General features: G+C 35.8%; 1 protein-coding gene across 1 annotated transcript in view; it reads left to right on the forward strand.

Moving 5' to 3' along the window:
• Positions 1–14,453, forward strand: part of LOC140164392 (chromosome transmission fidelity protein 18 homolog) — an 80,632-nt gene that overhangs the window by 21,016 nt on the left and 45,163 nt on the right. The window contains exons 10-16 of the mRNA XM_072187671.1: positions 5,165–5,280; positions 5,844–5,937; positions 6,862–6,960; positions 7,989–8,116; positions 9,494–9,669; positions 11,805–11,857; positions 13,604–13,924. Coding sequence (XP_072043772.1) covers positions 5,165–5,280; positions 5,844–5,937; positions 6,862–6,960; positions 7,989–8,116; positions 9,494–9,669; positions 11,805–11,857; positions 13,604–13,924 — 987 coding nt within the window. The remainder of the gene's footprint in view (positions 1–5,164; positions 5,281–5,843; positions 5,938–6,861; positions 6,961–7,988; positions 8,117–9,493; positions 9,670–11,804; positions 11,858–13,603; positions 13,925–14,453) is intronic.

Below are 14,453 nucleotides of genomic sequence, written 5' to 3' on the forward strand. Positions count from 1 at the left end.
TGCCAGCTTAAAATGACTTCTTTGTAAAACTGGGGGAAATTTGCAGGAAAAACAGAATCATCAACATTACATTGTAACAGGAACTCCAGACCTCCCATTCTATTAAAGAAATACTTTGGGACATCTTTCCACGGTGCATAACCTTCACTCAAAACTCTTTTTAGCCACATTATCTTTAATGCTTTGTCTGTATTGAATATATTTACCATCTCTATTCCTCCGCTTTCTTTTGGTGCAATTAAAACAGAACGTTTGATTTTTTCTGGTTTTCCACTCCATAAGAAGTTATACAGTATCTTTTGAACATCAGATAACACATTTCCACTCACATAATCTGTGGACATTAAATAAGTCATTTGTGAAATACCAATACTTTTTACTAATAAGACCTTTCCTCTAAGTGTTAGATCTCTTTGTCTCCAAATATCTAATTTGTCCTTTAATTTTGTGAGTCTTGGTTGAATATTATACTCATTACATTTTTTACTATCATAACCAACAAATAAGCCCAATATTTTTACAGGTTCCTTAGTTGGTTTAATACCATAAACATAATCATTACAGTGTCTAAGACTTCCTATCTTCATCAATTCTGTTTTCTCCAAATTTATCTTCAAACCAGACAACCTTCCAAACTTATCTATTTCTCTTACAAGATTCTCCACAGATTTTGAATCGGATAGAAAAAAGGTTGCATCATCTGCAAAAAAGGAGCACTTAAGCTCCACCCCACTTGGGAGTTCTATGCCATTAATATCCTTACATTTCAAAGTTATTAAAGCCAACATTTCTATCACACACACGAATAATGCTGTTGATAACGGGCATCCTTGACGAACACCTCGTGTCAGATCAAACCAACCAGTAGAAAACCCTTATTTATTACACAACTTTTAATATTTGAATAAAAACATTTTACCCATGAAAGCAGGTTTGGACCAAAATTAAATTTTTTCAAGGTTGCCATAAGAAAACTCCATTCAACAGAATCAAAAGCTTTCTCCAAATCGGCAAAAAGTAACATACCAGGAATGTGGTTATCATTTGTGTACTGCAGAATATCTTCAACTAAACGAATATTTTCTCCAATATATCTACCTTTGACAAAGGCTGTTTGATGATTACCTATAATACTTGGTAGTACACCTTCCATTCGTTTAGCAATTGCCTTTGTACCTATTTTGTAATCGATATTTAATAATGATATTGGACGCCAATTTTGATAAGCTTTGGATCTTTTCCAGGCTTAGGTAGAAGAGAAATTATTGCTTGTGATTGCGTTGTTGAAAGTTGACCATTTAAGTAACCAAAATTTAAAGAGTCAACTAAAATATTTCCAAGCAAATCCCAGAAACATAGGTAAAACTCACTAGAGAAACCATCACTCCCAGGAGATTTATTTTTAGACATATCTTTTAAGGTTTTGTAACATTCGTCCAAATTAAGTCAAACGCTTTTCACAGAGCTCTTGCTGTTGTGGAGAAAGCTTGGGAATCTCAATTTGATTTAAATATTCCTCAATATCTTCATAACCTTCACCATCTTGTTTACTTGAGAAAAGATCTTCATAAAAGACTTTGATTTCACCAAGAATATCTTTTGATGTTGTTTTAAGGACATTATTTACAAGTAATTCATCAATTCCCTTTTTTTGAAACATTTCTTTTTTTCCAAGTTCAAAAAATATTTAGAGCTTTTTTCTCCTTCATCATAATACCTGTCTCTTGATCTCACAATACTACCATTAACTTTGTATTTATATATTTCCTCTAAGTTTTTCTTCACTTCGGCATACTCGTGTACAATTTCTTCTTGAAGTTCATTATGTATCTTTTCTTCAAGATCAATTAATCTTTTATTCAAAGATCTTTCACGTGCATTTCTTTCTCGATTTTTTGTGGTTGAATATGATATGGTTTCCATACGTAATTTGAACTTCATAAATTCCCAAAATTGTTGATCATTTAAGTTAGCATATTCACGTTTAACATCTGAAATGACACTTTTAATTAAATTATGATAATCAACATCTTCTAGAAGACTATTATTGAACTTCCAAAAACCCGGCCCACGAGGCTCGGTATCACTCAAAGAAATCTTCATAATAATTGTTTGGTGATCGGACATAATACTTGGTACAATATTACAATCTACTATATTCATTTTAAGCGACTGAGGTATAAACCAATAATCAATCCTTGATGCAGAATTGCGATTACGTGTTGACCATGTGTAAGCTATTTTGGTAGGGTTTCTTGTACGAAAAATGTCTATTTTTGTCTAATTGTTTTTAAAAAGAAGACGTTTGAGGGAAATTCGGCCATTCTTATGCTCATCCTTAATAGTATTATTTTTAGATTTTCTATCCAAAGTGATATCCATAGCTAAATTCATATCGCCTCCTATAATCAAGTATTCTTTAATTACATGTTTTTCTATAATATTGCTTAACTGATCATAAAAGATAACTTGATCTTTGTCATTATTGGGAGCGTACACATTTAAAAGGTAAAAGGTTTTTTTTCGATACTAACTTTTGCTAAAATGAATCTTCCTTCCGAGTCACTTATCACTTGGTCAAACGTACATGTAATTGTTGGATTTACTAAAATAGCTACACCTTTACTGTCGTTTGTTCCATGACTAAAAACAATATTACTTGACCATTCTCCTTTCCACTGTTTTTCTAAAGTTTTACAGCAATGTGTTTCCTGAAGGAATATAATGTCTATTTTTTTCTTCTTCATATACATAAAGATTGCTTTACGTTTTTTACATTTCTCAACCCACGGACATTCAGAGATGCAACATTTATACACGACATAAATAAGAAGTACAAATAATAAAAATAATAATATTAAATAATAACGAGATTTGAAATAACAAAAATGTAATCAAAAGATAAATCCTGATCTACTTGATCAGTTTAGCGGTGTCTACCCATCCGAAAATATTACAAAATGTTCACCAATCAGTTCAAGAGTTCACCTTGCTTTTATAGCAAAGTTCTTTCAATAGTTCTTAATATTTAATGTTTGTTTATTTTCATTGTTTGCGCTTTAAACTTTCAGTTATGGTGTTGAGATTCACTTATTGATGCGGAACTCCGCTATCAAACTGTCTTTCATTATACTTGTAAACAGTATTGTGTCTATAATAATGTGTTAAGATTAGTCTATCATGGGGTGCAGCTATCATTCTAACTCGTTTCCAGTTGGTTGATCATCACCAAGGTCTCGCTGATCATCCCTATGGTCTCGTTGTTCAGTGTGCCGGCAATTCCTGTGTATTGGGCCTGTATATTCTCCATAATCTCGACCGTATGTATCATCTGCATAAAAGGCGCCTTGTTTCCTTTTTGTCCCTCCAGTAACCAGCGACAAACCGAAATAAATTTTCTTCTTATACAGTAATTTTACTCGTTCAGAGAACGCCTTTTTCTCCTTTAAATCCTTGACCGTTAGGTCCTCTACCATGTGATAATTTTCATACTTAAGTTTCTCCTTCTTTTCGTTCATAATGTCCATTTTATCTTGATACCGGAGAAATTTGACCAAGATGTGTCGATTTACACCGTGATTGAAACTTTCCATCTCTATGAGCACGTTCTATTTCAATGTCTCCTCTGTCAAATTGCTCCTTCAAAATGGTATCCACTATCTCAAAGACATTTTCCCCTTTTTTCGGGTACCCTATTATCCGTATGTTACTTCTTCGTGAATGTCTTTCAAGCTTATTAATGTGATCATGCAGCTCGGCGATTTTGCTTGTATTTGATACGATCTTTTCTTTCTGATTTTTTGCTATTATGTCCAGGCGTTTTGTTTCCTTTTTTATGTCTTTAATTTCCTCACCTTGGAAATTCACGGCAGCTTTAATATCATTCAGTTCCTTCTTCAGTTCATTCTGTCCAGTAATAAGGGTTTCTAGCGATCGTTTAATGTATACGTTTACGTCCTGATCCTTTGCACTATCGTTGCCAGTAGGCTGGGCATTAGCACTACGGGAATCATCGGCGAAATATTTACTTGTAGTCGGCCTTGGATCAGCTGCGTTTTGTTTAGCGCTAGTGTTACGTGCAGTACTCACATTACTACCGCCGCTGTTTGAATCACCCGCCGTATCATTTCCACCTTGATTTTTTCTTCTTCTGGTATCCATTTCATTGAAATTTTGATCAGTGTGTTCGAAACTGCTAAATCGTCGACAGTATCAATATTTCTGATTCTGGTGATTATTTAGACAGTCAATTTAACGTTTATTCCGGACGGTGACACCCTCGCGTGCTTCATACCGCCGCCATGTTGTTCTACCTGGGAATCGAACCTACGACCTTCCGATCTCTAGATCGGTAAACTGTTCATTCTTTCTTATTTAATATATTCAGTTTCCTCTCGTAGCGAGCAATCTTTCCCCATTGTCTTTATTTGTTCTTGTGCAGGATGCGTATCCCCATTACGCATCCTACTTAACATCCAAACAATTTTATTGCTGTACATGTTAACATTTTGCTTGACAAATCTAATGAATTAGTACTGAATACTTTGGCTTTGGCCTTCTTTGATCATTCTCACTGTTCTTCTGACGGTGGATCAGTGCTTTTCTGAACAATATTTAGTCTAATTACACCACAAAATGATCAACCATTATTAATAGGCTAATTTGATCCAAGGTATATCATATATCATGTCTACTGCAAAAAACATGTACCATATTAACCACCCAGGGTGATTAATAAAGTCATTTTGGGTGGGCGCTTATTTTTTTAGTCATCCATCATCAGTGTGCCATGTTTCAGACCATGATCCAGATTTGCATGGGCAGTTAATAATATGACAGCGTGCTTGTTCTAAAGTCATTGGGTGGGTGCTTACAAATTATAGGGGCATGGGCAGTTAATGGAATAAATTTGGTAAGTACAATCCCCTATCCTCTGAATATACTGCTAGTGCTATACCATGCTGAATTTCGACATCTTTGGTCATGAAATAAGGGAAAAAAACAAGTAATAAAAGTACGAACATACATTATTCTAACACTCTTCATTTCAGATGGCTTACACATTTGCCATTTGTCCACTTCAGTCGAGCACATCTATGCTTGTTCGAAAAATGCAAAAATGTGAATATTGATGAATTTTTAATCATTTTTCTTGTTGTTGCAGCCTGCTATAAATGTATTACTCAACATGATCAAGTGTATAGATGGCAACCCTAATAGCAAGAAGAAAAAGAAGCAATCATTACTAATGAGGCCAATCATCTGTATATGCAATGACCCGTAAGTACAAAACACATTGGCTCATTAGAACAATTGCCACACCCCTGAATGACCTTTGACCCCAAATCGGAATATAACTTTTGTGCACCAGCTACATGTAAAGCCACTACTAACTATGTGCTATAAAAAAAGTATTTGGTCAGTGGTCAATTCCCTGCATTGCCACATGTGAGTTTGGTTGCCGGTCCATGCTCGTCTTCGCAGGTTTTTCTCAGGGTGCTCCGGTTTTCCTCCTGCTTCTAAAGTTGGACCTCTTCCCATATCCCTGTCCCGTCATATTCGGTTGGGCTTTCTTTGCCTGGTCTTGGCCGAATGCTATAAATAAATAATTAAATTATAAACTTGAGAAGGAACTGTTTAAAATTCAGTGTATCAAAATTCTGGGAAACAAAACCTTTTCTGGAGTTGAAACTAATATGGTAGGGCTAGCCTACTGGCTTAGGAAGCCTAATCACTAGCCAAGCTTCGAATATCGGACCTTAGTTATACCATTGGGAGTGCTGATATCTAATCTGTTTTAGACAAGTTTGTGACCCTGCTTGTATGATTTGTACTCATTCTAGGTATGTTCCAGCACTAAGACAACTGAGGCAATTAGCATTTGTCACACATTTCCCACAGACCTTATCATCTAGACTTGCATCAAGACTACAACAGGTAATTATTTTATCGTATGTGTCATGACCTAGACTTGCATCAAGACTACAACAGGTATCTTTTTTATCACATGTGTCATGACCTAGACTTGCATCAAGACTACAACAGGTAATTATTTTATCATATGTGTCATGACCTAGACTAGAAGACTTGCATCAAGACTACAAGATATTATTTTATCATAATGTGTCATGATTTGTTCCACTTTGGACAAAATCAGAAATTTAGAATTTCAAATTTGGCAAAAGTAGTGTGCTAAAACAAACAAACGATATCAAAACAGAAATTTCATTTGAAACGTTTTATCTTCACAAATGAAATTCCTGCATTTTTTAAGGATTTGGAAGTTAAAGGAGGATTTTGTGATCCTAGCATCCTCTTTTTATGACATTTTTCAATAGATATCAATGAAAAAAGCTTTTTCCCAAAATTGCAGTTGATTCCGATTTTGCGTTTGCGAGTTATGCATGATTATGTGTATTACACTTCTCCATAGGCCACTGTTGTAATTTCGTAATGAAATTTAAATTTGACGATATTTTTTCTATAAAACGAATTAATCTTTGGAACATAAATATTACGTAGCCAGAGGTTTCCAGTGGTATAAAAATCACAACTTTTTTGAAAAAAGTGGGGGATTAGGCTGTGGATCACGAAATGCCCATTTAATTATGGACAGTATTAATCAGGGTTCATTTTTTGTCAGCAAAAATGGCACAAACTGGCAAGAACTCATATAGTCAAATATTAAAAAGTAAGACAGAAAGGTCATGAACAGTAACACATAACTTTTGATGACCCATTCAACATGTTTTTTGTCTCATCCAGTCCTTACAATGAAGGAGGAATAATATAAACTCATTATTGTGAAGGCACATAGCTGCGGATATTAATAATTGTTTATCTCATTATTTTTGCTCACAGATTGCCAAGAACAATGCCTTGAGGGCAGATATGACATCACTTATGGCGCTATGTTCAAAGGCAGACAATGATATACGGTCATGTCTTAATACATTACAGGTAGGCAGATTCTGAAAAGAATTCATAAAAAGGCAAAAATTAACTGATAATGAAGTGAAAATGAAAGTGGTCTTTAATTCAGCTTTATACTTCACAAATAGTTTAGCACCGATCAAATGAAGCAGGAAAAAATGAAATTTTGTCCACCATGAAGTTGCCAATTGTAAGTAATCTGTAAAAGGGGCACAAGGGCTACTATTATTAACCAAATTGTACTAGGACTGGCAAGTAAATAAGAATTAATATTGCAGTCTGTTCTGTGTAAACCCTTCTTATACTATATGCAAGGGATAATTCAAATCTACGCAAACCAAAGTTGTTAAAAATGTTCCCCTGATACACAAGAAATTGTCACTGGTTCTTAGCAAAACCCTATGTACTGCAATTTGTACATAATGTTGCTCATGGATCTGAGTCCCTTATTTTCCCCCTTGTGTTATAGCCAACAGTTCAGCATAAATTTCCATAAATCCCATGTAAGGAAACTATTAATAAGTGCATCTTGCATCTTTAGATTTGATACACTTGTGGGTAAGGCAGTGAATAAAAGCAACCCGGTTTTATGGGTGGACCTGAGGGGCACCAAGGCAATCACATGCTAAAGTATACATTTTGAGGGGCACCAAGGCAAAGACATGGGACACCCAAGGCAATTGCCTTTGGTGCCTGTGGTTATTTTTTTCTCCTTGACTTTTCAATTTGCAAGTATGGTTGGTCGGGTGGGGTTTTGTTTTTCTGGAGTCTAAAATGGCCCAAATATATATAATCACCACAAACTTCAAAAATCTGGCAAAAATTTGATTTTTTTTTTGCAAAGATATTTTGAAATATGTTTTGAATTTTTCAAAAACAGTCATAATCAATCAATTTTGCCAAAAAAGGCTGATTTTACATGATTTTAGTAAAACTGAATAAAAAATTATATTAAAATGGAAAATCTGGGTTGGTCGAGCCCGTAAAACAGTGTTGTTTTTTGTCTCCTAAGCAACACTTTTTACGATTTTAAACCAAATCTGTCGTATGTGTAGTTTTTACACAGCCAAGGCACACAACTGACATTGAGGCTAGTGCATTCTTTGAGTGTTGGGCAAAAGGACAAACATAAAGGCCTGTTCACTGTCTGGCAGGATATTTTTCAGCTACCAAAACAACAAAGGTAAGAACATACGGTAACTAGAGATTGGGCTATTCCATTTGAAATTCACACTAAAATTAGAAGATTTAGCTAAACTCTTCCACAGAGGGAGTATAAGTTTCAAATAGAATAGACAATTGGGTAACTTCCATTTGAAAGACTCAATCCATTTGTGGAAGATATAGGTAAAACCATAATACAGAGGGAGTATGGGTTTCAAAATGATTAATCCTGACCATTTTATATATGAAAAACATGCTCCCCTGGATATTTCAAAAATCTTCCACAGGGGTAGTGCGAATTTCAATTGGAATAGCCCATTTTTTAAAAAACTCAAACAACTTTCAAGAATCGGAAACAAACCACACATATTATTTTTGTGAGTTTGTTCGGCTGACAATTGGCAAAAGAAATGAGACTTATTACATAATGTATCGATATAGAATGGCATGGAAGCAGTTGAATGGAGCACTTATGCCAGTTGTCTGTTGCGAAATATGTGACAGGTGCACATTTATGTCAACTTATGCGAGCGTAAGTTGGGACTTATTGACGCACGCAGTAACAAAAACCGAATAATTTTCACCAGTTATAAGCCAAACCATTAATTAGGTGGGTAGATTGCCCAAAAGTTCTGATACAATTGGTTGCTAAGGCCAAAAAAAAAGGTTTGTCTCAAAGCTCGCGCACGCATTTGTAAAATCGTGAGATTTGGTAAAAAAGAAATGCGGATTTTTTTTTTTTTATTTTTTTTTTTTTAGAAAAATTCGGTGAAAATCAGATTTTTTTTTTCTCCAAATACCATGAAAAAAGTCAGGAATAAAAAAAAAAAAAAAAATTGCATTTCGCATTTGTTTTCAAACCACTCGTGAGCTTTGAGACAAGCCATTATTTTATTTGGCCTAATTGGATCACAAATTAAGAAGAGATGTCTACCTGCAGTGTGTAATGGATTATTTTCAGCCTGTCTGCTGATGTAATAATTTTGACCTTATTTGGAGAGACTTATTGCACCATACGTTGATGGTAAATTCAACAGCCGAGTGTAAAAGAGAAAAAAGTAAATGTCCATTAAAGTATGTAGGAAGCAAGGTAGGAACAATAAGCTGGGGCTAGCAGGGAGTGGGTTTTTTTTTTTTTTACGGTAGCTTAATTTGGGAAGCTTAGGTGAGGTTCCCCTTAATATACAAAAGCAGCTGTTGCATCAAATGATTAGACCAGTATCCCAGACTCAAAATTGCTCAAGTGGATGTAAGGGGTTTTGCAACAAAGCTCTTCAACTGTCTACCATCTGTTATCCTTCCCTGGGACAAGTCAATGCCAGGGGATGATATTCAGAATTGCTAATTTTCAGATCAGCTGTGTATATTTCTGAACTGTTTTATTTTCTCAATATAGGAAGCAGTATGCCAACCCCCATGATGTTCATGAGGGAATTGTACCCAATCCCATCCATGGTGGTAACACCACTGGAGGCGTAGCTGAAGAAGCTAGTAATACATCACTATCAGCAAGGTACTATAACATCCTACAAGAGGTGCAAGCAGAAGGAGATTATGAGAAGCTTCTGCAGGGTTAGTATCATCAATATTTATTTGTTTCATCATGTGTGATGTAATCAATCAAAATCAGACTAAAATCAGAGGTATTGATTTTCAGATACAGCCAAACCAGAGAAGATTTATGAGCAGTCCCATGATACAACTGAAACATCCGGGTACTTGAGAACCAGTCTAGTAATCACAGAGTGTCACACAATTGCTCACTGTTGATTCCCGTTCCAAAGACGCGATTTTCAAACACTCAAAAATATGTCCAAAACCTGGGTCGATAAGCGTTTTGAGATGATCCCTGAAAAGAACATCGGTACCCTGTTCAAATGAGCTCTACATTTGAATCAACCCACATTTGAATCGACCCACATTTGAATGAGGAATAAAAGTCTGAAAGTACAAGAAATCGGTATACTAAAAGTAAAAATTTCAATTTAATGGACACAGCTGCCAACAGCTGTACAGCGATGCGACCGATTTCAGTATGTCGCGTATTTCAAAGTACAACGCGAGCATACGACCATGGATACAATAATGAAAATACTAACCAATCAGGAGTGAGTTGGCAAGGTTGGATTCGCTTCCGCGTTACGCACACGCGGGCGTTCATCGCACAGTGTACGCAGAGAATCATCAAGCTTTTGACAGCTGTATTAATTCATTTGAAATTTCTAGTAGACTGGTTCTCAAGTACCTGGATATTTCAGTTGTATCATGGGACTGCTTGTAAATCTTCTCTGCAGCCAAACACAAACAATAATTTCTTTTGTTGCATATTGTTTTAGAAACACTTCAACTGTTCAATTCTTTGTAACTAAATGTTCAATTTCAATGGGGTTTTCTGTAAAATGTAGCATGGCAAATGCTTTATACAATCATGTAACATACTGAAAATTGAATATGCCCGAGACTGATTTTGCTTGATGACACCACATAGAGATGTAATGAATTAGTGATGTATACTCTAAACATGGACAGACAATACAGCCAAAGAGATGAGACCCGAAGACTCAAAATTACCCCATGTGTAATGATACAGTAAATGTGCCATCTTGGTTTGTCTTGCATGGAGACCAAAATTGTGCTCCTCATGCATTTAGGGGGTGTTCATACTTTGGTAGGGGGTTGGAAAATATAGGGCGGATCAAACAAAATTTGGGTTCTAAAAAGAGAGCTCAAAAAACATTCAGTCCTTAAAATTTGATCCCCTCCCGTCATGTTCTAAAATTTGTGTGCGGAAATATATGATTGTGTACTCTCAAGCTTCTAATCAACAAAATATGCACACTTTACAATTTGGATGTAGCACTGGAACTCCAGTGAGTTTTATTAGCTAATGAATTAATAACATACATTTTTGGTTTCTTTTTTAGAACATGACGGGAGGGGATCAAACAAATTTTAGACCATAAAGGGGGGGATAATAAAAATCCACACTTTTTAAAGGGGGATCTGAAAAAGTTTGATGTCAGGGATTTCCACTTTTCCAATCCCTCCCCACCAAAGTATTTATGAACACTCCCTTATTGGCAGGAGCACTATATCAAACAATTTTGTGTGTCTTTGAGCTTGAACGTTCATGTTTGCGTATGTAGCCCTTAACATGCGTTTGTTGGTATTTACATGCGGAACTCAAACAAGCATGTACTTTACATCAAATTTTTAAAGCTTTGTCCCACCCCTGACAACTGTTTCAAAGGGGGGCAGCCCCCCTGATAAATCTTGCCCCTGCCCCTTGAGCACCAACCAACTTACAACTGAGATTTAATTGCACCTTTGTCATTCTCATTACAGGTAAATTAAGTATTTCATGGCCAAACTGGAACACTATCAGAGATGCCAGTTTTCAGGTTTTAACCTGAATTCATGTTTTTTGTGAGTTCAAATTCCCTCGATTTTATTTATTTTCAGCCTGTTTTGGGGCTTTTTGGCCTGCATTCACGCGCTTTTTCAGATTTTCTGACCAGTTTCAGGTTTTTTGAGTGAAACTGACTGGCATCTCTGACTTTGAACGCTAGTGGCTCCGCGATAAACACACGCACACGTAGCGCGGTACAGAAGAAAGCATACCCACGCCTTACATTGCATATAACTTCCCTTTTCCTGTATGTGTACATGTCATTGTTATCAGTTTTAAATTATTTTTTCCATCCCAGGTGTGTTTGAAAACTTCTTAGATGTCAGGTTCAAGGATCCTCATTTGGAAGCTGTAAGTAGTTACATGTAGATTCAAATTGCCATTATTTTATCATAATCTTGTTTTGATAAGATAAATAACTCGCATTATATCACACTTATCAAAAAAAAAAAAAAAAGTCCATCAAACACATTTGGTAAAAAAGTGCTATATTTTTGTTTTTGTTTTTTTTACAGTCAAGGCACAATGTTTATATACTTTGTAGTATTCAAAAACAGAAACATAGTAAAAATTATAATATACCCCTATCTGCACTTAGATGTAAAACCCAGTTTCGGAGTAAACCTCCTTTTTTTTTAGAATTTTAACTCTTACAATCATGGTGAAATGTGTACAAAAAAAAGAAAGACACTTTCTTTGGATCGCAATACAATACTGAAAATATCAACAACAAATTACGGCCAACACGTAGCGCTACGCTCTAAATTGGAATTCGCATAGCAATGCGTGCGGGTGTCTGATACAGACTTTCTTTTTGAGGGGGGCCTTATTGCATGCATAGTTATAATGTGTACCCATATCGATACAGTGCAATGAATTAGGCAGACGGTGCAAGGATAGGTCAATGGAGACTTGCAAACATTTTTTACTTGAGGCGTTTCCTCAAAATATTGTGAGTTTAATGGTTATTAATTTGATCTATTTATGTTATTCAAACTAAATGTTCCGAATATCTCTGTGCCCCTTTAAGGATACGATACATGATTATCCGACAAGTGACTCATTTCGGAATGCGATCATGAATTTTGAAGAAAAAAAAGTTTCCACGGGCTTCGTTGGGACTCGAACCAGAGATTCTAAACTTCCTTCGATTACGCGTCTAGCGCTTACCGCCGCCACCGTGGCAGTTGAGCGATGGGGTGTAATGATAAAAGATAAATCTCATAATGCCATCTTTAGCCTTTTGTTTACTAAAAAAGACGCGTTTTGTAAAGATAGATTATCCGTTTTAAGCATAAATAGTACGAACGTTTGGGAAAGGTTTCAAACAAATAATAAAGACACTGATGTGATGATGAAATTGCGTAAGTCGGGAATTATCTGCGTCGCAATGTTTTGTTTCGGTTTAGGAATTTGACCTTAAAATTTACGACTTCATGACATTATCATTCGAAATCAACATAAGATATTTCAACACTATATGTCCTCATTCTTTCTCTAGAATGTTTTGTACATGTATGTGAAATAGCTTCAAGAATGGTTCGCTGCATAATGGTAAAAATAGCCTTGACTCAAAAAAGGGCGAGAGGTACCATATTTACGGATTCAGGCTAGATTTAAATTAATTTTTGTCGTATAAAGAAATTGCATCTGGCGTGAATTACACTACAGTTTTTATTCCTAGGGCTCTTTGACTTCAAATAATTTTTTTAATGATAGAGTGAATCCCCTGGCCCTCTATAATTACGCACAAAAGATCGACCCCCCTTAAGGGATCGGATAGCAACGTTTGCATGCAGTTGCACAGTGTTTTTTTTTTTTGTGGGACATGAGAGCATATTAGGCATATTATATCAAATTGCATTCTGAATATGGGTAATGTCCCGATGATATTAAATGTTTTACTGAAAATCTGTTGCGTGACATTTTGATTTTTGACTAAAGAATTGAAATATGATAAAATTGTACCAAATGTTTAAATGAATGTTACGGTACCTTTGAAAAGCAAAATGTTTTTGCTAAACTTTTTAAATCAAATCAAATTAACTTATTATTCCAAATTCACAATGATTAACCAATGTGTCATCTATCCCGCAGGTAAATCTCTCCTATGAGTGGCTAGGATTTTCCGATCTACTACAGACAGAAATTAACCACAAGCAGAACTACATCTTCATGCGTTACCTGCCCTTCACGCCGGTCACATTTCACATGTTGTTTGCATCCCTATCCAAGCCACAAATTAAGTATCCAAACACACAGTATGAAGTGACCACAAAACAGAGTCGAACCAGCAACCTCATAACAACCCTACTGAGTGAGGTGACACCACGCATAGCTTCTAATCTCAACCCACGCACACTCATCATGGATATTTTATCCCATCTACTGCTCATAATTCAGCCATCATTTAGACCGGTAAGTTGACTTCTACCGTCACGGTTGACAAAATATTTCCAAAATTGAGAAGATCAAAATTTCTTGCATTCAACACATTCCGTCATTGGAAGAAAGTTGTAGCTGCATGCTTTGTATATTAAGTATAATCTTGCAAAACATTGTTAAGGCGAATAAGACCAAGACCTAAAAAGTTTGTGTATTCTGTCGGTCCAACATCCGGGCTATCTCTAGTCTCGGGCCCAAACTGCATGTAGTATGGTCGTTGGACATTTTGACCCGGAAAAAATTGGTACAAAGCTGATTTTTGCACCGAAGAAGCAGAAGGTATCATAGAATATCATATCCAAAGTCCACCAAAATCCACTTTGGGGAATTCTTTTTATCCAAGATGGCCGCCAAAATGGCTGCCACAACATATAATTAGCTGTATCTCAGCTTCTGAAGCATATGATGATGATTTTAGTGTCTTTGAATAGGTTTAAGAGGTCTGGAATTCAAATTTGCACAAGTCTAACACACTGATGTCTTCGTTCACACTGTAATCCAA

This window comes from Amphiura filiformis, chromosome 11 (genome assembly GCF_039555335.1).
Source record: "Amphiura filiformis chromosome 11, Afil_fr2py, whole genome shotgun sequence".
Lineage (NCBI taxonomy): Eukaryota > Metazoa > Echinodermata > Ophiuroidea > Amphilepidida > Amphiuridae > Amphiura > Amphiura filiformis.